Here is a 22,470-nt window from a genome sequence, read left to right on the forward strand (position 1 = left end):
TTGGAGGTCTGCCAACAGGCATATCGTTCAGGGCTCTGCCCAATAATGCATTAGTACCTCAGGTTAAAGAGAGATTTATGTCAAGAAGAGCATGTTCAGCACAGGTGGTGGAATAAGGTTCACTCCTGATTTTCTTCACTTACGTTTTTTTAAAACTCCAATCCGACTCACAGTTCAGTTATTTCAGCAGGAAAATAGCTGGAAATCGCATGTTTGGAAAATAAAACAATGGAATTAAACCCACAAATGGATTCAGCCAGCTGCTCTGCCTTTGCCTCTCAGCCTCTCAGTTCTGCCTGTACTTAACACTCATCACACCTTGTTGTGGTAGAAGGCAATTCAAAGAAAAGCTGCACTATATTCTAACAATAATTACAACAATAACCACCACTGTAAAACTGGTGTAATTCCTATCAGTGGAACAGACTAACAGAAGTGGGAGTTGCAATACCTTTGAAAAGGGTTAAAGACCCAAAAGGAATTTGGTTGCAAAAGCATAGCTTGCAGCTGAAAGCAGCACTGAGAGATCAGAAACGCACTTGAGAACAAGGGTGCTGGCAGAACAGTTGTGGAATGAACAGTCCCAGATCCACTCAAAGTAAAAGGAACCAAAACATGAGCAGAACCTCACACCAAGGAAAACAACAAAAATTAAATAATAAAATTATATATGACAGGTCTGCTCCCCCTTTTGCACCATTCACTTTCCAAATGAATGGGTCAAAAAAAACTTGACTAGTCCTCTATAGCTTAGATTCTACTCCATTTAAGGCAACGTAAAATCTTTCTGGCTCTACTTTCAAAACCACTTGACTTTGATAATTTTCTAACTAAACTGTAACCCAGTAAGAATGTTAACTTTGTCTATGCAAATTAATATGTGTAATGAGCAGAGTGCAACACTTTATCACACTTACAAGAAACAAACATGTTTTTATTCCAGCTATATATATCATAAAATTAAAGGCCAGAAAAACAATACAGTCTTCGGAGGCATGATGCTACAATTAAAGGAAAGGGATATGCCTCTTAAAGGACATTACAAAAAGCTGACAAAACTTGCTCCTTTAAGGGAAGCAGTCACTTATTAAAGACAAAGAATTAAGATCAATACAAGTAGGAGAATGCTGACCTGGTCCCTTAATAGGAAAGACTGTCTCAGAAAGAGTTCTTACTGCTAAATGTTTCACTGTTGTCGCGTTAATTTGGCAGAAAATAAACCCCCTTGCTTTCTAACGCTCTTCACCGAAGTGAGAGGCTAGGTGCGGCTAGGTTTAAATTCTGAGTGATGTCCAATTTGCCACTACCAGTCCATTCGCGTTTAATATGTATATTAAACTACCACGATTCTGGATACACTAATAGCAGTCTGCACCTCCAGTCCAGTCGTACTCATGAACTGGCACGGCCGCATTTGGTCGCGTTCAGTGAGAAACTGTGACAACTGGCTACTTAAACAGTGCAGTTTTATTTGTGCAACAGGTATATAGGTTTTTTGAATTGCCGGTGATAGTGACTGTCTGCAAGAAAGCACGTGCAAATATAAAAAGCATGAAAAGGTTATAAATAATACAGCCTGGCTATAAACATGAGGGAGTAACTATTTCCGAGAAAAGCGCTTAGTTTAAGTCTCACCCAAGGCGTCCCAAGAGGGAAGGAAGCAAGGCTCAGCCCGTCGGCCAGTCCTGGTTGTCGGAGGCAGTCTGAGGTGGAGTTTCCCTTGACTTGTTCTTCTTTTCCTCTGAAGATCTTCTTCTCTGAAAATCCCCCATTTCCCTGGTTATTTTTATATTCTCTCTACCTTTAAGGTGGAGTTTGAGTGACTGTAGTCATACATACCTTTTATCATGATTGGTGTAAAATTCTCTCGCTTCACATTTAAATAAAGGTCTAGTTTACGAAAAATCGAGAGCGCAGACTTGAAGAGGGGTGGTCACACCTCGGAGGCGGGTAGCCTTCGGGATGGAGATGTGTTTTGGTATTAAAATGATATTAAAACGAGCAAAGTTCACAAGAGGGTAGCACTTTGGCAAGGTTTCGAAAACCTGTTGGCTCAGGGGGCCAGATGAGCTGCTTATCAGTTCTAGAGGACCATTTCTTCCCACTTTATCATCATGGAGCAGGGCCACGGAGTCTCCACTCCGTTCCATCCTCTATGGTACATTGCAGGGAGTTGCTGTGTGAATGGATTCCTCGCATGCCTGCTGCAGCTGGGTCCCATCCTCAGAGCTCCCTTTGATTTCATGCTTTTCCTCAATGGGTGAACACTGCTACATTTTTCATATAAACCTTAATTTTCAGATGTAAAACCTTAATTTTACTAATAATTCCACAACTGTGCAAGACCATCACAGTACCAAGGCTTGGGGAAGAGTGGCTGGAAAGCTGCCAGTGGAAAAGAACCTGGGGGTGTTGCTTGACAGCCGGCTGAACATGAGCCAGTAGTGTGCCCAGGTGGCCAAGAAGGCCAACAGCATCCTGGCTTGTATCAGGAATAGTGTGGCCAGCAGGAGTAGGGAGGTGATCGTTCCCCTGTACTCAGCACTGGTGAGGCCACATCTTGAGTGCTGTGTTCAGTTTTGTGCCCCTCACTACAAGAAAGACATTGAGATGCTGGAGTGTGTCCAGAGAACGGCAACGAAGCTGGTGAAGGGTCTGGAGAACAACTCTTAGGAGGAGCAGCTGAGGGAGCTGGGGCTGTTCAGTCTGGAGAAGAGGAGGCTGAGGGGCGACCTTATCACTCTCTACCACTACCTGAAAGGAGGTTGTAGCCAGGTGGTTGTCAGTCTCTTCTCACAAGTAATTAGCAACAGACAAGAGGCAATGGACTCAAGATGCATCAGGGAAGGTTTCCATTGGATATTAGGAAAAATTTATTTACTGAAAGAGTGGTCAAGCATTGGAACAGGCTGCCCAGGGAGGTGGCTGAGTCACCATCCCTGGAGGTGTTCAAAAAACGTGTAGACATGGCACTTCAGGACATGGTTTGGCAGGCATGGTGGTGCTGGGCTGACAGTTGGACTTGATGATCTTAGAGGTCTTTTCCAACTTTAATGATTCTATGATTCAAGTGCCCTTTTTCCACTCCCAGATCGTAAGAAAAGAACACTTCATTAACTTGTGTGAAGACCAAAAAGAGGAATTCTCTTCTGGTCGGAAAAGTCACATACCTGTACAGAGCCCCTTCTGCTTTGCCTGGTGTACTGACAGCTCCCCCTTCTGTTCCAATCGACTTTAACCATCTTTCGGAGAATACACACACTTCCATTAGCAAGAAAATGGTACACCTGCTAAGGACGGACAATCTATATTATGCCCCATGCCCCTTAAAATATGCAGGTCAATATACCATGCCCATATTTTATAAAAGAAATACAACCTGATGACAAACATCACAAACCATAATCCACTCCCAGAAGCACTATTTCTTCTACTAAAAGCCCTTTCAACTATAGTACTTTAGTAGTGTTTCAACACAAAAAATACTTTCTCTTTGTCCTAAATAACATTCATATTTAAGTCTGCATTCAAAAACTTCTGTATTTCATATGGAACAGTATAGAAAGAATCCAAGAATTAGGTATTAAACACAAAGAAACCCTGCTCTCAGCTCAGTGCTCCATAGTGCATTTAGTGATAAAATTAGTTACCATCTTGCACTGTGTTTATGTTGAAGCTATGCTACTATCCCAGCACGTTACTTAGTTTACCACTACAGTTCCCACATCAGAGGACCCTCCAGTGGGTTCCTCAAGCAGAAAAGTGAATTCAGCCTAGGCCTTCCAGTTGCTCAGCACGTGCTCCAGTAGTCTGCTACACACAGTACCACCATCAGCTGTCAAAACCTCACCAGCCTAAGTTTCTTCACATATTGGGAGAAAAAAACACAGCAATGCACCTTCAAGAAAAGATTGGGAACTGAGGATTTAAAGCTTCAGCTCGCACCTCCTCCTCCAGTGGACTGAATACCTGGGAGAGGGATTTGGGACAAACCCCAGCTGACAGGTCTTCCTCTCAGCTCTGGGTAGCTGCAGGTTCCTCAGGGCACCTTGCGGCAGCAGCTGCTGCTCCCCACGGGTACCCTAAAGCAGAAGGCTGGGCAGCCAGCCCAGGCCACACTGGCAGCCTCGCACCTCAGCCCATTGCTGTTTCTAGCCCATACAGCCGAGAACGCCCTGCACCTCCATTACCAGACAGCGTACGACAGAAGGTACGATGGTAAGGCAGTAAGGTGAAGGGAAGCCCTTGAACTTGGTGAGAGCTCATCTCCGAATTTAGCCCAGCTACTTAAAAACAATGACCAAGGAATAACGAGGCCTCTCGTTAGAGGGAGATACCCGCGTGAAGGCAGCACTGTTCCTTTTATTCGGACAGCTCGCGTTCGTTCACAACCGACCAGGAGCTGACCCTGCCCCTCTGAGGGGAGACACCTGGAACGGCGCGGGGCTGTCAGAAGCGGTTATGTCTCAGCCGCCCGGCCGAGGAGAGGCACGAGCCCGCCACCGCCTCAACCGCCGCCGGCCCCCCAACAGCGCATGCGCCGTAACGGCTGCCGGGGAACTGGGCACGCGGCGTCCTGCGCATGCGCGGCGTCTCCCGGCCCGACCACGAGAGCCGCGGGCGCCTCTGCGTGACGCGATTGCGTCAGACGCAGCCTCGACCTGGGGCGGGCCCGGGCCGGGGCCGGGGTAACGGCGCGATTTTTCAAAATGGAGGCCGGGCCGGGGGAGGGGAGCGGCCGCTGGGCCCGTGAGCGCGCAGACCTGGGTCAAGGCGGGCGGCGGCGGGCGCCGTGATGGCCACCCGCGGCCGAGGTCCTGAGGAGAACCCGTAGTGGGACCCGGGGAGAGCGGCCGGCGCCATGGCGACCTGCATCGGCGAGAAAATAGAGGTGCGGCGCCCAGCCCCCTACTCCCCCCCCCCGCCATTTCCTGAGGGCGCAGGGCCGGGCGGCGGGGTTCGTCCCTCTCCCGGGCGGCTCGTTTGCAGCAGGCGGCCCTCACCCTCACGTTCCCTGAGCTCCTGTGCGTGCGGGGCCCCCGGGCGCTCTGTGTTTGCGGGGCGGGCGGCGGTTGTTCCGCGGCCGTTGCCATGGCAGAGGGAGCCGGGGGCGGGAGTCTCTCGTCCCCGGTGAGCGGCGGGAGAGGCGGCGGGAAGGTGGCGGCGCCGTCCCGCCCCGGGCAGCGCCGGTGGCAGTGGAAGGCGGCCGCCGCCCGGGGAGGACGATGCAGCCGGGGGTGCTGCGCGGCCCCGCCGCCGCCCGCCGCCGAGCCCCGGAGGGCTCCGTCCAGGTACGGCCCCGGGAGGTGTGGGGAACCCAGTCCCTTCTCCCCCCTTCTGGGGGGAGAATCTGCGTGGGGAGAGGGGCTCCGAAGCTGGGGCTGACGGCGGTGATCTGTTTGTGTTGTGCAGGATTTCAAGGTGGGGAACCTCCTGGGGAAAGGCTCCTTCGCGGGGGTCTACAGAGCAGTATCCCTGAAAACCGGTCTGGAAGTGGCTATCAAAATGGTAAGGCAGCCAGCCGAGGAAGTCTCTGTCTTCCAAGAATCTGAATGAGGGCAAGTCGCCACAGGTTGGGGTTATGCGGTTGGGCATTCGTGCCCGTATTTTTTGTTTGTATCTAACTGATATTTAGATTACGATTCGATCTTGAAAGATGCAGTATGACCAGATAGACTGTACTGGTAATTAATAGCTGGATATTCGTGCCTGGATTGTCTGTATGCAACTGATATTTCGATTAGGATTCAATCTTGAAAGATGCAGTACGACCAAGTAGACTGTACTGGTAATTAATAGAAATGCTTACAGTGGTATTAAAAGAATTGAAGATCAACTATTCAATATTGGGTGGACAAGCAACCCTATAATTCTAATTCAGAAATCTGTGACCACATAAACTTCATTTAGAATCCATGTGGCTGGAGTGGTCCTGGAAAAAATGCCTTGAAAAATTTCTCTCACTGCCGGGACAAACTTTGCTAAGGATACTTGCATATCACAAGTGTTTTGCCAGATTCATTTATCTGTAATACTTTTTATTTAGCCACCTGTTTAGTATTAAGCGTATTTAGCCTACCTGCCTGGCAAAATCAGAATTAGCTTTCTCTGCTTAAGTACTTCAGAAAATTTTGTAATTAGTGATACTATGGAAAAAGTTAAACTTGTCTACTTTCAGGCAGTTTTGTGTTCTGCTTATCAATGGTACTTGTTCATTAAAAGCATATAGTACGTTAAGCTATGTGAAAACTTGCTTATATTTAGAGGTTTTCAGGCACACATGCATTTAACATTAAAATTTCAAGTTCGCTTGAAACTAATGTGCACATAATCAATGAAATAATTGATTGAAAAATATTGTGATCTGTTTACAGATAGATAAAAAAGCCATGCACAAAGTTGGAATGGTACAGAGGGTTCAAAATGAGGTGAAAATACATTGTCAGCTAAAGCATCCATCTATACTTGAGGTAAGAATCATGTTTTTGTCGAAAGGACTATGTATGTGACTTGCTGTATAGTCTACGAATGTATTTTAATTTTTTCACTGTTTTATGTTCTAGCTTTATAACTATTTTGAAGATAGCAACTATGTATACTTGATACTTGAGATGTGTCACAATGGTGAAATGAGCAGATACATAAAGAACAGAAAGAAACCATTTTCAGAAGAAGAAGGTGAGATTTATTTTTTTTTTTTCTGTGTAGCTCTGCATTAATGTTTTGGCTTACTGAATAAACATTTCATTCTGATGAAAGGATATTTAAAACTGCTATAACTCTGAACCAGTTTGTGTAGCTTAAAATCTTGTGATAAGCGATAATCTAGAGATTAATGACAATTACACCTGTTCACTTGAATTTCTGTATACTTTTGTTTCTGCTTATGCCATTTCACAGTAGTGTGTGCTATTTGGGGTTTAAAAAAAAAGACAGTGAACTTAAAAGCTAGAGGTATATACAAAGTGGAGTTTACCTTTGTACATAATTTTATGTTGAAGTATAGGTCAAAGAGCGGGAAGCTCCACAGAGGAAAACTGGCAACTTCACATCCACAGACTTGCTTTCTTTGTGTTGCACCGCTTGACCTCAGTATTACTGTATTGCATGTCACCAGTTAGAAAGCTTTCCAGATTATAGTTTCCCTGATGTGGTATCTTTGGAAACATTTACTGTGTTCCAGGGTGTGTGGAAATGAAGATAATGCAGGTAACTTGCTGAAGGGCTGAGTTAGCAAGGAAATATGCAGTCTGACAGTCCATCTAGAATTTCTGAAGGACTGGCAACTGAGGAGAAATTTTACTGTAGTTTTATTTCTGTTTCTTATGGAAAGCACTGAAAATCCTGTCTTTGAGAGTTCATTGTAAGAGTAATTACACAACTTTTTAAATTGGATACATTACTCTCTTGAATAGAGTTTTGAGAAAGAATTCTTGCAAAAAAGAATTGTACTTATGAATTTACTAGCATTTCGTTTTCTTACAGTTGAGAGTGAGAGGATTTCAGTTAAATGACCGCTGAAAGCTGAACCAGAACAGTGCAATTACAAAAAAAAAAAAGGCGCAAAGCAAGCTGCTGTGTATGATGTTTGAGAGCACAGCCAAACAAGCTGTCCTGGATTCAGTGGTTATTGCCTCTGCTGTTTTCAGATTTACCATGCTGGTCATCTCTTTCACAGTTCTTTCAGTTTACCTATTCTCTAGCAGCTTCTAATCTAATTCTGTGAAACTATTATGTATATGGATTTTTTGGAACCCAGATCACAGGCTGGATTAAAGGGGCGCTGCTATATGGGCATCTGTTTAATTCAGATCTGCTCCAGCAAAAATAGTTCAGCTGATGGTACCTTAGTTCTAAAAGCTGATAAACCACTGACCTGGATAAAGCAGTCTCTGTCTTTGAGGAGTGGTTTCTACTAACATTTGTTACTCACCAGTCTTTGCCCTCTGCTAAAGAGAAGGAGAAGAAATGTAAATTGTTGGCTCTAGAAAGAATCATTCTTAAAATTGCTGTAATTGCAACATCATAATAAATGATGCCGTTTCAGCCTGGATGAGGTTTTGTTATTCCTGCTGTAAGCTAAAACTCTTGAATATTCCTTGAATTACTAGTGTGATAGTACAGAAAGACTATCCCAATATTGTGAACTTAAAAGTTATTGAAACATTACTATCCTTGCCAGTTTGCTAATGATAAAACACATTAATCCAAATTGTCTCCTATATTCTATAATCTGCACATAGCGAAGCTGCTTGATTTTGTGTGTTAACTTGTTCCACACTTGCAGAAACAGCAAACTTTTTAGATTATTAAGCATCTAATTTTAAAAAGTTTAGGCCAATTGAAAATATCTTCAGACCTGTTCACGTTATTCTGTTAGCAAAGAAACATCTGGTTACTGCATTAGAGAACTTTTTTTATGAGCTGCCTTAGAACATAGTCATGCGATATTGCTTAAAGCAAAAAGCAGAAGGTTAATTCCAATCTCATTAGCATAACACTTAAACATCCTTGTAAGATCCTTTTTATTAAAAAAAAAAGTGCTAGACCAATAGCAGACTTCAAAAAGTCGTCATTTCATGTCTACGATTTCAATTACACGACTAAAATATCTGGTTTTGTGTTTTGACAGCCCGACACTTCTTGCATCAGATTATCACGGGTATGCTATATCTTCATTCTCATGGAATACTGCACCGGGACCTCACCCTTTCTAATATCTTACTCACTAATAATATGAATGTCAAGATTGCTGATTTTGGACTAGCAACTCAGCTGAAAATGCCTCATGAAAAGCATTACACCATGTGTGGAACTCCAAATTACATTTCTCCAGAGATAGCCACAAGGAGTCCACATGGACTTGAATCTGATGTGTGGTCTTTGGGCTGTATGTTTTACACTCTTCTTATTGGAAAGCCACCTTTTGACACTGACACGGTCAAGAACACGCTTAATAAAGTAGTATTTGCAGATTATGAAATGCCAGCCTTTTTATCAAGAGAGGCGCAAGACCTTATACATAGGTTACTTCGCAAAAATCCAGCAGATCGTTTGAGTCTTTCCTCAGTGTTGGATCATCCTTTTATGTCCAGGTGTAGCTCTGCACAGAGTAAAGATTCGGGAACTTCAGAAGGTTCCATGGACAGTGGAAATGCTACCATCTCTACAACCTTCACAGGTTCTTCCAACATCAGTACCAGTGGTTGCTTGAAGGAAAAGAAGAAGCTGTTAGTTGGACAGCCACTCCCAAATAAAATGACTTTTTTTCCTAAAAACAAGAATTCCAGCGATACTTCATCTGTAGATAGAAGTGGTTCTTTTCATCAGTGGGGAATTCAGGGAAAAGAAATTGGCGTAACTGGCAGGGGAAGAACCGTGCAACTTGCTGAAGAGAGACCCCATTCGCGTTACCTTCGAAGAGCCCACTCTTCAGATAGGTCTGGCACATCCCACAGTCAGAATCAAGGCATATCAAACATTGTTGAGAGGTGTTACTCTATGGAACTGCTTTCTAAGCCTAAAGTAGCAACAAGGGAAAATACAGAATGCTTTTCACCTGCCAACAGCTATACTGACATAGGAGAGATATTTAAGGAGAAGACTTCTAGTATTTCTGGTTCTTTTGAAGGGCAAATATCTCCACCTGTGAAAGATCAACCACAGTAAGAATCAGTTTTTATTAAGATGAAATTTAGAGCTGCCTTATATGTTAAATGCACGATTTTTCCTGTAACTAAGCTGTAGCAAGTGCCAAAAGTATCTACACTTGTCGCTTGCATACCAAATAGGAGAGGGTGATAGGTGATGCTGTTGCTGTGTAGAGGTTTACCTCCGCTCCATCGCTGTCTTAACATTCATAGATGCAGCGCATCAGCTAGCTAGATCGTAGCTTTTATTTATCCTGGTAATACTCTCTTATTGACTTATTTCCATGTGCAGCAAGTTGAGTATTTCTTTCCCCCCAGTAATTGTAGTAGAGAGCCTTGATAATTCTTCTTTGTAGAAGAGACATAGGCTAGGGTAGAATGCATTCAGGGTGTGATTACCAACATTTTTACTTGGTGCTCTCTCGTTTTTTATATTATGCTTAGACAAAGTAAAGGAAAAAACCCAAATTAAGTACAAGATTAGATGATGGATTATAAAACTGGTGTATCAGAAAGGAAAATAACACTCAGAGATAACTACCTGAAACTTGGTTTTGTCCTTAGTTGCAGTTTCTGGGTGAAAATCCTGGCTTCATTCTATATGTTGGTGGACTTTCACAGCTGTTACGAACCAACTTGGGTGTCAAATCTACAAGTGATGCTAGGATGTTTTCTGTGTAGTTGGAGGCCTCATCTTTGCCTTCTGTGCACTGCTGTGCACCAAGAGCCCTTCTTTGTAGTAAACTTAAACCTGTGCTCAGAAGTTTGCTTTGTTTTTTCCATCAGCAGAATATCAAAGAACGCATTCCTATTTTAGTATAAGGACTGTTGCATATCTTAGTTCTTGCATTTCTCTGCACGCTAAGAACGGACAACTTTCTGGGATGGTTTTGTATGTTTTTCTTTTTGCGGATCAGTTCAGGGAAAATGCAAATGAGCACTTTTCCTTGTAGAAAAAGTGGACTAAGAAGTTTTTCTTGACTAGTCACAAGTGCTGGACATTAGCCTCTGTTCAGCAAGTTCAATGGGCATGTGCATTCTTTGTAGTTTGAGAAATGTTTGATGAATCAAAAAATTTATTTAAGCAAATGTTAACATAATGCTTACTTGTATTCCCTATGTGACTTCATAAAGACATGCTGGATGTAAATGCGACAGAATATTAATATGAGTGTGGGGATTAACTGAATGGTTACTACTTTTTTTAGAAGATTCATGATAGGAGAGCCTCCAACATCTATAGTTAGCCTGCACAGCAATGCAAGGTTCTAAGACCTAAATTAGATGCTTATATTCTGTGGGGTTTTTTTTGATAACTGGGTCTTTGACAATGCTAAAGTAGTGATCATTGCAAAAAGAAAGTACAGACAAGTACAGGCTACTGAGACAGAGAACCTCACAGGAGCTTACCCAATGAAAATTCCCTGTGAAAAGAAGCATGTTCTAAGCTGTCTAGACCTGCAAAATGTCACCTACGTTTCTTAAATGTTCTAAAAGTGTTATGGTTTCTGCAGCTGCAACATTATAAGTTTTGTTGTGCAAGTGTTTTTGTTGTAATCTTTATTACATGTGTAACTTTTATTTTGCAGCTCAAATTATCTGTACCCAGTGAAGCCCCAACTTGGTTTGTTAGAGCAGAAGTCCCAGGCTGAAACAATGCAGCAGTGGCTCGGAAGCATGCAAACAAATGGTGTGTTACGAATCAGTTGTATATTTTTGCACTCAAGTTGGAGTACTGATTTGTAACTGTTTCTGTGGTTTTTCTCTATTTTATTTCTTCAAACTTGTGGCAGAAGGGGTATCTATGTGTATGGCCAAGTAACTGTGACACAAGAGCATAGTGCTGGCATCTGAAATAACAGCGACTGGATGTAAACAGAGACTTTGTTTCTGAATGAAAAGCATGGGAGACCCTAAACTGACTTGTCACTGCAAAAAATTGACACAGATATTGAAAGAGGCAAAATGATTTCCAGCTTCGCTAATTTGTAGCATCATTCTTAAGCAAGAAATATCCCATTGAAAACAGTGTTTTGTTTTCTCAAGGTTTTGTAGTTGGAGTTCCTCTTCAGCTGTTGGGTTGGTATAATGAACTGTACGTAACTGCCTTCAGAACAGTGAAGAAATTGTACATTGAGTTCAAGTACTGAGCTTCCTGAAAAGAGATCATTCTTTTCTAGTATTTTAGGGGAAAAAAAAAAAGGCAAAAAGAGAGGAAAACACAATTCTAGAATCTGCCATAATTATTCAGTTGTGAATATACCTGAAAGGTGTAAGTATAAATATGTGACAAACAATTGGCAGGTGACTCAAAAGCCCTGTTAATTTAGTTGTGCAAATACACCTTAAGAGAAAATGGGACCTCAGTGAATGAGAAAGATAATGAGGCTGCAGAAGGAGGGGTGGAGGAAAGGACAAAAGACACAGAAGGGAAGGAGGCATTCTTTGTCATGCATCGTATTACATCGTTTATAAATAATGTAATTTAATCATAAAACTAAATCACACATCCATTCTGTCCTTTTTTTGTTTTGATATTACTGGGCTCCTTCCCTCCCTGTCTACAGGGCATTGGAATCATATGGCATATGGCCTGAATAATCCTATTTAATTTTTGGTCCTTTCTCAACTGTTCTGCAGCATGGCAGGAGGAGTGCCTTACTTGTGTGGGTGAGGTGAAAGCTGATCATCAAGGGCTTAAATATCAAAAGTGGGGAAGCAGTTGTAGGAAGTTTAAATATAAAAAATAGTTTTTTGTCTTTTAACGAGTGACTGGATATTAAAACAAGGGTTTTGGAGTGTGCATTTAACATCTTGAGTATTAAAACCTCTGGTTGATGCTAAAACACTAGTTAGTTAAGCTGAAACTTAAATGAAACTTTGTACTAGTGGTTATCTGAAGGGCAAGTAAACTGTTTCAACAGATTAATTCTTGTAAACTAATTCTTGTTTAAGTATATATTTGAAATCTTAGTATTTTGTTTTGCAAAATGATTTGATATATATTAAGACTGAAGGCCATCGTAACTGAAATGTAATAACAGTGTATGTCAAGTAGCGCTGGAATTTTGTTAGCGTTAGTATTGATTGGTACTAAAGTCATACCCTAATGATTTGGACTGAGATTAAGGAAATCCCATTCTCCACTCAAGTAAGCCTTCTAAGATGATATTTTCAAAAGCTTTTAAAAACGTAATAACTTATTTTTTCTTTTGACTGTGACTCTTTGAATCTACAATGTACTTTTATGATTCTTTCAGTTCCGCTGAGACCACCTGCAGACCTAACTGGCAACAGTAATGCCCATGGAGGTTTTCGGTATCATCAGAACGTGCAGAAAGATGGCTCAAGAAACGCATGGAACACCTTAAAAGATATAAGGAATTGTGATGCATCCATCAACTGTCCTCATTCTTTAAACCAGAGAAACCCAAAAAAATACATCCCTGGAGTTCTCTGCAAACCTGAGAAAATTCAGCCCTCATCTTCTACGTGTGGCCTTTGGTCAACTTCAGAACAAAACCAAATGTGGGGCAAAGAAGCACCAGCACATCAGAAACCTACACTGCGAAGTACAGTAGCACCTCTCAATGCTTGCAGGCTAAAACCAATCAGGCAAAAAACAAAAAATGCAGTGGTATGTATTGGTTCTTAAAACAGGAGCAACTTAAATATAGTGTGACTGTCTCTTAAAAATCACTTAGGAAACTAGAAGCATTTGTTTTTAGAAAACTTAATCTATAATAATTTAATTTAAAGTTATATTAGTAAGGTGCATCGTAGTTTTTGTGTATGGAATACTCGTGGTCGCTTCCTGCAAATAGTAACATGGCATTGCTTTTAGCTTGCAAGCGAAGAAACTGTAGGTAGACATAGCAAGTATTAAGTGCATATATATGTCCCACAGTTCTAAAACTCTGTCCTGCTTAGCTGTACAGTTGCATTTAAGATTTTAACTGTGTCAAACATCAAACACTTTGAGATTATCTAAATAACTGGATTAGAAATGAGAACAGTTTTGCTCTCAAGTGAAAACTGGAATCTTTCTCCTTTAGTGCTGCTTTTTCCCTGTCTTGTGGGTGGGAAATTTATTCACATAAATTTTCTGGTTGGTTTGTTCCTAGTATCACCCTTTTGTTCCATTTCTTATAGTCTTGCTCATCCTGTCGTGTTTCTCCCTGCCCCCCCAATTTTTTTTTTTTTTTTAAAAAGAACATAATCGAGCTGACCTGTCTTCATTTGATTTGTCATTTAAGAAGCCACACCCTCACTGACTGAGTTTATAACCTTCAGTCATGCTGAACTGTTCTGTTTTAATAGCACTAATAGCAAAAGTTAATGCACTGCATTTGAAGAAGAAAACCATTTTTTTAAAGCATTTGTGGGAAGAAATGGTATCTTATCTTGCCAGAAAGTAGAGGTGTTTTTGTTTAACTTGAATATTTAATATATTTTAGGTGAGCATTTTAGGTACTGGGGAAGTGTGTATGGAGTTTCTAAAAGAACACCATTCACAGGAACTTGTGAAAGAAGTTCTCAGAATATCTTGTGATGGAAATACGGTGAGTATGTTTTCAATTTCTTCACTGTTGTATAAAGAGCTTAGAGTATTCTGTCCTTTCAGAGGTCTTTTGTTTTCATTTATGTGATTATTTGTTTGGAAGGGCGATGTTTACATGTGCACAGCTGTAAACTTTTTTCCCCACCATAGCACAGCCATACAAATATAGGTAGGAAGCAATTGTTTCGGTGCAAAACTGGGCTTGACTTTTGGAATAGATGAAGTATTGTTGAAGATCTGCTGCTGTTAAATAATTACTTGGAGGAATAGTGTGTTCATGGTAAATTACGGTAATTGATTAAACTGTGACTTATTTCCATATCTGTTAAAAGTAGGGAGTGCTGTAGTAAGTTGCAATTGTAAACACACTTCTTTTTCCCTTTTTGTAGATTGCAGTTTATCATCCGAATGGAGGAAGAGGTTTCCTTCTTGGTGACAGACCTCCTGCTCCTCCTGAAGACATCTCTATGTATAATTTTGACAACTTGCCAGGTAACCTGAAATTTATTTTAAAATTATGATGATTAATGTGATTAACTGGATTTTGTTGGAGTCTTTAAAAAGTGGCTTTTAGCCACTACTTTTCAGATAATTGTGAAGATAAAACTCCTTTCAGAATGAGATGCCTACTGCAGTTTAACTGGAAACTGTATTTTGAAACTTCACACTGAAGTGTAAACTCACAGGTTTTATTTCATTTTGTATGGAAGTTATAAGGAGTCACTCCTTTACAATGTAGTGTACTAAAATTAAAACTTTCATGAGCTTCTCATTCATATTGGAAGCTGTTTAAATATGAATGGAAGAAATATTACGAAGTCATTTTTAAAACAGCAGCCACTTTCTGCTTCCTAATACTCTTAACTTGGAGTAAGGGGAAAAATATATTTGAAAGCACTGACAGTATTTAATGTAGACAGCTGAAGAACAAATATAAGCTAACTATAAGTTTCTAAGAGACAAGCAGACTTCTCTAATACTTAGAGATCAAAGACAGGTTTTACCTAAAGCCAAGAAGCCAGCTGGACCATGGTATCTAATTAAATGGTATACGCAGCACTTTACAATGTTTAGGTTCTGAGCTATGTTAATTGAAGCTATTGAAGATGAACGGTTCTCTAAAAGTTGTTGGAAATAAGTCAGTTTCTTTGAACATACTTCTGTAAAGTGCTTAAATACTACTCACAGCCTTCATCTATCAAAAATGTATTTTAAATTACTTCTCTCCAAGCTGGCGCACAGTGTTTAATCTGATGACTTCTGATAAAAGTTTTCAAATTTTCCTTTTTAGAAAAGTACTGGAAAAAATACCAGTATGCAGCCAAGTTTGTGCAGCTGGTAAGGACAAAAACCCCCAAAGTTACGCTCTACACAAGATATGCCAAGTGCATGTTGATGGAAAATTCACCCACTGCAGATGTTGAAATTTGTTTTTATGATGGTATGTATTCATTTTTGCAATTATGCAGGTAGTCACATCATGTTATTAAAGCTGCACTAAAATAGTGCAAAATAATGAATGTTTCAGGTTGAAGAAAATACTAGAAACATATTTGTTTGCCACTCTGCTTTTATTCTAGTACTCGCAGATCAGTTTATTATTCATTAGTTCCTCACTGGTATCTTCTTCAGGGAGTACATGTTGCAAACGTGTTATTTAAATGATGCCTTGTTTTTATTCATGAGCTCTTCTTTGCATCTACATTTGATAGTTAACCTGCTTAGTGAAAGGCGTGTCCCTACTCTAAGCTTTCTACTGTTAACTGAAATAATAAGGTTACCAAGAATACTCACCGGAAAAAGCAATAGGCTGCCTTGTCCAACTCTGCCCTTCGTAAACTAGACTGCACCAATGATTGTTTTCTCACTGTAGACTACTGTCAACTAGTTTGATTTTCCACATGCATAGATACACCGCAACAGAACTTATGACAAAAAAAGGCTTAACAACTCTGTGATTCGGTGCTATTGAAAGAATGGGCATTTTTTCTTAAAACTGTATTCAATTACTAATAGAGCCGACTTCACCAATTTTTGGCAATACTGCTAAGAGACGTTAATTTTGTCTCAGATTACTGTTTAGAAAGGTAGTTCTTAAAATATGTAATAAATACACTATTCAGCCCATTTAAGCAGTGATCTTTGGCCACACAGCGCATTCTGTTAGCATCACAGTCCCAGTTAAGTGGCTTTTTATTTCTGCTAGACGTAGAGCTTGTGCAGGAGGGGTTTTATTCTTGCAGTAATTAAGTCAGTGAGATTCACTTTAGTAGAGTAGAATGTAATGGCAGAAATTGGTATTTTATAGATGCTGGTGTATTATACAATTCATACTAGAAATTTTATTCTTTTTTTACAGGAGCAAAGATACACAAGACAGCTGGTATAACTCGTGTGATTGAAAAATCAGGGAAGTCCTTCACTTTGAAAGGAGAAAGCGAAGCAGGTTTGAAGAAGGAAATACAAGTTTATATGGATCACGCAAATGAGGTAAGCTGTTTTATATAGACATTTTCCAGCGCAAAGCAACTTTCTGAAAATTCAGTTTCTCTTTCACAAATGTGTTTCTGATGCTGCTTTTTGTATTTTTCGTTACAGTAGTAAGGAGGGATGACAGTGTTTTTTGGAAAAGCAAATATCAATGTAGAGGTCACAGTAACAATGCCTCATGACGAAGACTGTTAGAGAAAATTCTTACTGGTGTGTAAACCAGGCTTGCCTGTCTGGTGATAGAATTAAATGGAACAGATAAAGCTGCTTTATACAAATTAAAAAAGCAAAACCAAAACCCACAGCAACAACAAAAAAAACCACAAAAAGCCTGCCAGGTGTTTAACTGGCCTGCCTGCTGTGCTTTGCTTCTCTTGTTTCATGTCACCCAATTAGCATTCACGAGTAATTTTTTGTCTATGATCTTATGAAACATTAAAAACATAGTACACATTTCCTTTTCGCTTTTCCTTCTGTTCTCTTATGTTCTGGAATAGAATTCAGGGGTCTTCTGGTCCCCTGTCCAGTCCTGCTAAAAGGGGAGGAGATGTGATATTAAGAGTGTAATTCCATATGTGCTGAAGTAACGAGGGAGTGTTGCTGTAGCATAGCTTTTTGAATCACCTCCGTGGTACATGAATGCAGCTACTACTGATATTCAGTACCACTCAAAAAAAACATTTCCCTTTGTAGGCTCACCTGCCATACTAAGCATGTATGAAACTTTCTCAAATGAAAATTTTAACAAGCTCCTTCTAATTCCAGGGACATCGTATATGCCGTGCACTGGAATCTGCTGTTTTAGAAGAAGAAAAAAGGAGTGCAAGTGTTCCATTTTTTCCAATAATTGTTGGAAGGTAGTATCTTTTGCTTGAAAATACTTATGCATTTGAATCTTCCCACTAAGCAGCCTTATGCAGCTAATGTTTGCAGAAGCCAGCGTTGTTTAAAAAAGGTTCATAGTCATTAGCAAGATAAATATTAACTTGATAGCATATATGAACTTATTTTGGATCTGCAAAGCCTCCTTTGATGCTAGGACAACATACGCTTGTGGATTTGGACTAAACACTTCTTCAGAAGACCAATGCCATCAAGTGCTTTGTACAGTCCATGATAAACTAAAGGAAAAGCTGTGTCTCCTCACTTGTTTCTTTAGTCCCTTTTGGACAGACTTTTTCACAATTTCTCTCATTATTTTTTCAGAAAACCTGGCAATTCTGAATCGCCACAGGCTGTAGCATCTCTGTTCTTGGACAATACAAGCTGTTCAAAAGAAGTCATGGCACTGGATAGAAATACAGCTGCCAGTTCTACTCCAGTTCAAACTCCGAACTGTCCTCCTTCTGTAAGTACACAAGAGCATACAGTGGAGACTACTCTCCAGCAGGAATTAAAATATTGTGGGTTTATTTCAACTAACGGAATTACATTTGTATGGATGGAGGCTTTTATTAGCCATTTGTGAGCATCTTGACTAGAAATGTAAACGTGGATTTCTACTAACTTTTGATTCCTGGATTTAAGATCATATGAAAAGTCAAAATCCTCCAAAACTTTACCACAAATGACTCACTTGGAATATAGTTTGAAAATTGCTTGCTTATGTTGTACAGCACAGTCTTTAGTTTGTTTTGGGGAGCTCTGATGGGTCCTCAGGCCTGTATATTGAATGGTGGTCACAAAGGATATTAGCACTTGGGGCTACTGTTCTGAAATAATCAAGTGTATTAAAAAAAAAAGTGTAGGTGTAAGTGTATATATGTGGCTAGCCAACAAGGGGCTTGCGTGCAGTTTCATCTAGTTTGTTTAAAGGACCCACCAAGGTTCAACTGCTGCATCACAGCCCTGATACAACTTCCCCAGCTGAGTGAATTATACTGGGGTCTTGACGCACTGAGTTTGTATCATCTTAACTTTGTTGAATTTATGTGGGTCTGGATCTCTGTTTGGCTGTGTAGCACGTGTCCTTAGTGCCGCATCTGCCAGTTTTCGCTTGACTGAAATGAACCTGGCAACAAAAATTCCTTAGGGCTTTGGTAGGTGTTGACCTTTACACTGACTTAAGGTTACCCATCACCAGAGCTCTAACCTGAGAGTTCAGCATTCAGACTCATTCCACTTGCTGTATAGCAAATATTTAGGTCTTTGGAAGGCTTTCACTGTTTGCTTTCTCTTCTGTATGTATTTGTAAGCAAAACAACACAATGGCTGGTTGCCTTTCTGTGTTAGTCTTGACTCTCTTTTTCGCTTTCTTTATACTTGAGCTAGATCTGTATATCCTGAGGTATAGTTTCTTGTTTCTTTTGGGTTCCTGTAATTATGTGGATCCTGATCTCTTTCCTGACCAAGCTATCCTATTTCAGATGCATGCTCTGACTTGCATCTTTTTATCGAACCCTGAATCTTTAATACTGCTAAGCGCAGCACCTTATCTCTGGCTATGGGAGGAGGTATCCGAGTAGTGGAACTTTTATAGGAGCAGACGTGTTCCTCCTGAACAGTAGTGGTGGTGGTGTCCTAAAGGCCAGTGATCCTCTGTCATTCTTAATTCATCATTTTTGTCTCCCTAAACCTATAACAAACTCTGTATGTGCTGTAGAACTCTTCTGTTAGTGTTTAACGTTCTAGTTTCCAACTAATAGCAGTGTCCATGTTTTTGTAAAATATTGGCTAAATGGTCATCTGAATGTGGGCTATTTTATAATCTAACATGTGCTGAACACTATTCCTGAAGATGGACAAGGTTTTCTGACAGTCAGATACAGAAAAATGGGGTCTTGGTAGAAAAAGTCTGCTTAAGGAAAGTGATTCCTTTGTGAGTACAGGGAAGTTGCAGAAAAACTATCATAATACTGAGCAAGTCATATGAAATCCTGTGGGGTTTTTATAATGTAATGCTGTTAAATGAAGCATATAGCCTAAATCTGTCTGTATATACCATAAGATTAAAACAGGTGGTATTTGACCACTATAGTTGGTACATAATCAGTTGGATTAATACTACGGCTGCTAATGCTGTGTGTTTCTGGGTTCTAGGTGGTGTCATATGAAAAGCCTGCATTTGTGACTAACACTGCTGAAACTACCTGCTCCTCTGTTCACCAAGCAGAATGCAGTCCAAATTCAGCCCAACTTTTAAAATCTGTCTTTGTGAAAAATGTTGGTTGGGCTTCTCAGGTGAGAAATTAATACTGATAAAGGAGGGAAGTCTGTTCTTTTTTCCTGTTAAACTTGAGATATATTGTTTAGTCATTGACTTTAAACTTGGTTTGTGAGGAATACATAAAGTTGAGCTCAGCTACAGTTTAAATCCAATTATTAGTATGTGGAAAGTTCCTTCCAAATAAATACCATGGTGAACTATGTAAGTAGAACAAACCAAAGATAACAGTTCAGTGTTTCAGGTTGTCACAGTTTTGCTGTGGTGGCTATTGCCTATTTCAGTGTCTTCTGTCATTTAAATTTGACTCTAATAAAAAATTAAAGCTGTTAAACTTTTGTCTGTTCACTTATGTAGATGCAAAGGTGTCATGACAAAGTGTTTTTAACAGATATGTGGCAGATCTGTACTAGAAGAATCAATCTGCCTATGCATCAGGAAAAGCTGTTTCCTTACAGAGAAATTTTTCCTCTGCCTTTCTGTGGGACCAGCATTAGATTTAGAAAATGGTTCTCTGCCACCCAGATAAAAGTAAGCTTCCTATCCTAATAGGAAAAGTTTGCTTTATGTATAAAAACTTTAAAATGTATATAGCTGTGAACTCTCACAAAAGGGCCTTCTATTTTATGTTTGGTCTACTTAAAATTTCTCTAGGAGTGGTTAAGGTAAAGGTACTTCTTTATTTAACATTCACTGAAAAGGAGGACTAAAGCTGAGTATCTGAAACCTTAGGGAGTCTGATTCTTGACACTGCATGAGACTCCTTATACCGAAATCGTACACATGCAGTCTTTATCTTTTAAAGACCGACCAGGATACCCAAGTCACTTCAGCAATTCTGAAACACTTTCAGCTTCAATTATTAGAGAAATTCTAGGTATGTCATCTTGTACTTTATGTCCTCAAACCATAATGCAACTTCTCTTGTTAGCTGACCAGTGGAGCAGTGTGGGTTCAGTTTAATGATGGATCCCAGCTGGTAGCCCAAGCAGGTGTTTCTTCTATCACTTACACATCTCCAGATGGCCAGACAACTAGGTGAGTCGATTGCTGCTGTAAAAACAGATCACTGCACTGTCAGTGCAAGGCTGTTATACATAAGGTAAACTTCATAGCTGCTATTCATTTTGTGTTAAAAATACTGAAACTTGGCTTTTCAATCACTTCTCAGTTGATTAGCTTATATAAGCCTAATTAAAAAAACCCAAACACCTATAGCCTTGACAGAACTCTGGAAAACAAATGAATAAAAAAAGCTGGGAATGCATCTACTGCTTGGACTCCAGAGTATAGCCTCTATTCACATATGGTATTTAAAAGAGGGAGGGGGAGAAAAGTAAGGTTTTAATACTACTTCTTTTTATTCGAAGACACTGTTAGATTAGGGAGATAGCATGTCAACACTGATGCATAGATCTGAAGTGCTCAGGTAGAGTTTTGTGTATCTTTTGGACACTGGGCACTTCCCGACAAATATAGCTGCTCAGGAACATGCTTCCTCTGTAACGAGTTTGAGACAGTAACATATAGTCTGTTCAGATATTATTGCAGCTTCAAACATTGTTTTAAATTATATTTTCTTAACCTGAAACACTTCCTTTCCGTTAAATATGTATAGGGAAGAGGGACCTGGATTTAAGCCATGAAGCTGCAATCAATGTGTCTAGACATACTTAGTATCTACTTGATTTAGTGGTTTGTCTATTTCCAGGCAAGTTTTGAAAAAATTATAGTGTCTTGGAATAAAACATTTTTTCAGGTGTCTAAATTTTGTATGCTTTCTTACCTTTCTAGGTATGGAGAAAATGATAAGTTGCCAGAATACATCAAAGAGAAGCTGCACTATCTGTCTTCTATTCTTGTGATGTTTACCAATCCGGCTGGTCCCCACTGATGAAAGCAAAGCAGGTGTCGGGACCCAAGAGCTTAATGAACTCACGCACTGACTTTCAAGTACAGTGACTGATCCTACTCAGTTTATGCAGAAGTTCTTCCAAAGTCTGGTAAAAAACTAGGAAAGGAAGGGTTGCTCTGTTTATGTGTAGCAAACTGCTTGTAAAGTATCTTATAAAACACATTTTTCCTCAAAGTGATGGATAAACTTGCTCAAGCAAGACCTGAGCAACTTGGTTCTAGATAGCATCAACTTTTTTGAAATAATCTGAATCTGTTGTATTTTTTTCATCCCCTACTGCTTACTTAGTGCCAACAATGAAGGAAAATGCAACTGTTCTGTTGAAGTGTTTGTATTTGTAAATAACTTATATTTTTACGTCTTACAAGTAATATATGTAAATATGTATATGTTTTATAACCATTTGTTTTTATTTTTTGTAGCAGCAGCTTTAACTTCCCTGCACAAGAATTTTATGCAAAAAAAATAAATGCAGTGGTAATTGTCCAGATGTATCTATTTGTTTCATGTGCAACTGATGGGTTATTGAGAGCCCTTTCCTCTAAGTATTAAGCTCAATTTGTAACAGGAGCAGATCTGATATGTTAGAGCATCATGTTGGGAGTCTGGGGCTGTGTGAAGCTTGGGGAGAAACAGTATAAAACTACTCCTAACTTGCTGAACTGAAGAATTGCACTGTGGTTTGTTATAG

At 40.1% G+C, this 22,470-nt stretch overlaps 1 protein-coding gene across 2 annotated transcripts; it reads left to right on the forward strand.

Moving 5' to 3' along the window:
• Positions 1-4,620: 4,620 nt before the first annotated feature.
• PLK4 (polo like kinase 4) lies at positions 4,621-22,363 on the forward strand. 2 transcript variants are annotated; one of them, XM_075422199.1, is made up of 16 exons: positions 4,621-4,891; positions 5,413-5,508; positions 6,375-6,470; positions 6,564-6,678; positions 8,633-9,665; positions 11,240-11,340; positions 12,911-13,287; positions 14,108-14,212; positions 14,601-14,703; positions 15,503-15,652; positions 16,571-16,701; positions 17,467-17,558; positions 17,908-18,049; positions 19,741-19,881; positions 20,796-20,902; positions 21,659-22,363. In XM_075422199.1, the coding sequence occupies exons 1-16, from the start codon at positions 4,862-4,864 to the stop codon at positions 21,756-21,758; spliced, it is 2,919 nt and encodes a 972-aa protein (XP_075278314.1). In that variant the 5' UTR covers positions 4,621-4,861; the 3' UTR covers positions 21,759-22,363. The 2 variants fall into 2 exon arrangements, with proteins under 2 accessions (XP_075278314.1, XP_075278313.1); XM_075422198.1 differs by lacking the exon at positions 4,621-4,891 and adding an exon at positions 5,251-5,291.
• Positions 22,364-22,470: the final 107 nt, after the last annotated feature.

The sequence above is a fragment of the Opisthocomus hoazin genome, chromosome 5 (assembly GCF_030867145.1).
Source record: "Opisthocomus hoazin isolate bOpiHoa1 chromosome 5, bOpiHoa1.hap1, whole genome shotgun sequence".
Lineage (NCBI taxonomy): Eukaryota > Metazoa > Chordata > Aves > Opisthocomiformes > Opisthocomidae > Opisthocomus > Opisthocomus hoazin.

Bases quoted from the DNA above. Each gene is read 5' to 3' on its own strand.
- PLK4 (XM_075422199.1), top strand. From the start codon at position 4,862: ATGGCGACCTGCATCGGCGAGAAAATAGAG. The intron at 14,213-14,600 runs GTGAGTATGTTT...CCCTTTTTGTAG, and splicing joins TATCTTGTGATGGAAATACG to ATTGCAGTTTATCATCCGAA. The intron at 17,559-17,907 runs GTAGTATCTTTT...TTATTTTTTCAG, and splicing joins TTTCCAATAATTGTTGGAAG to AAAACCTGGCAATTCTGAAT.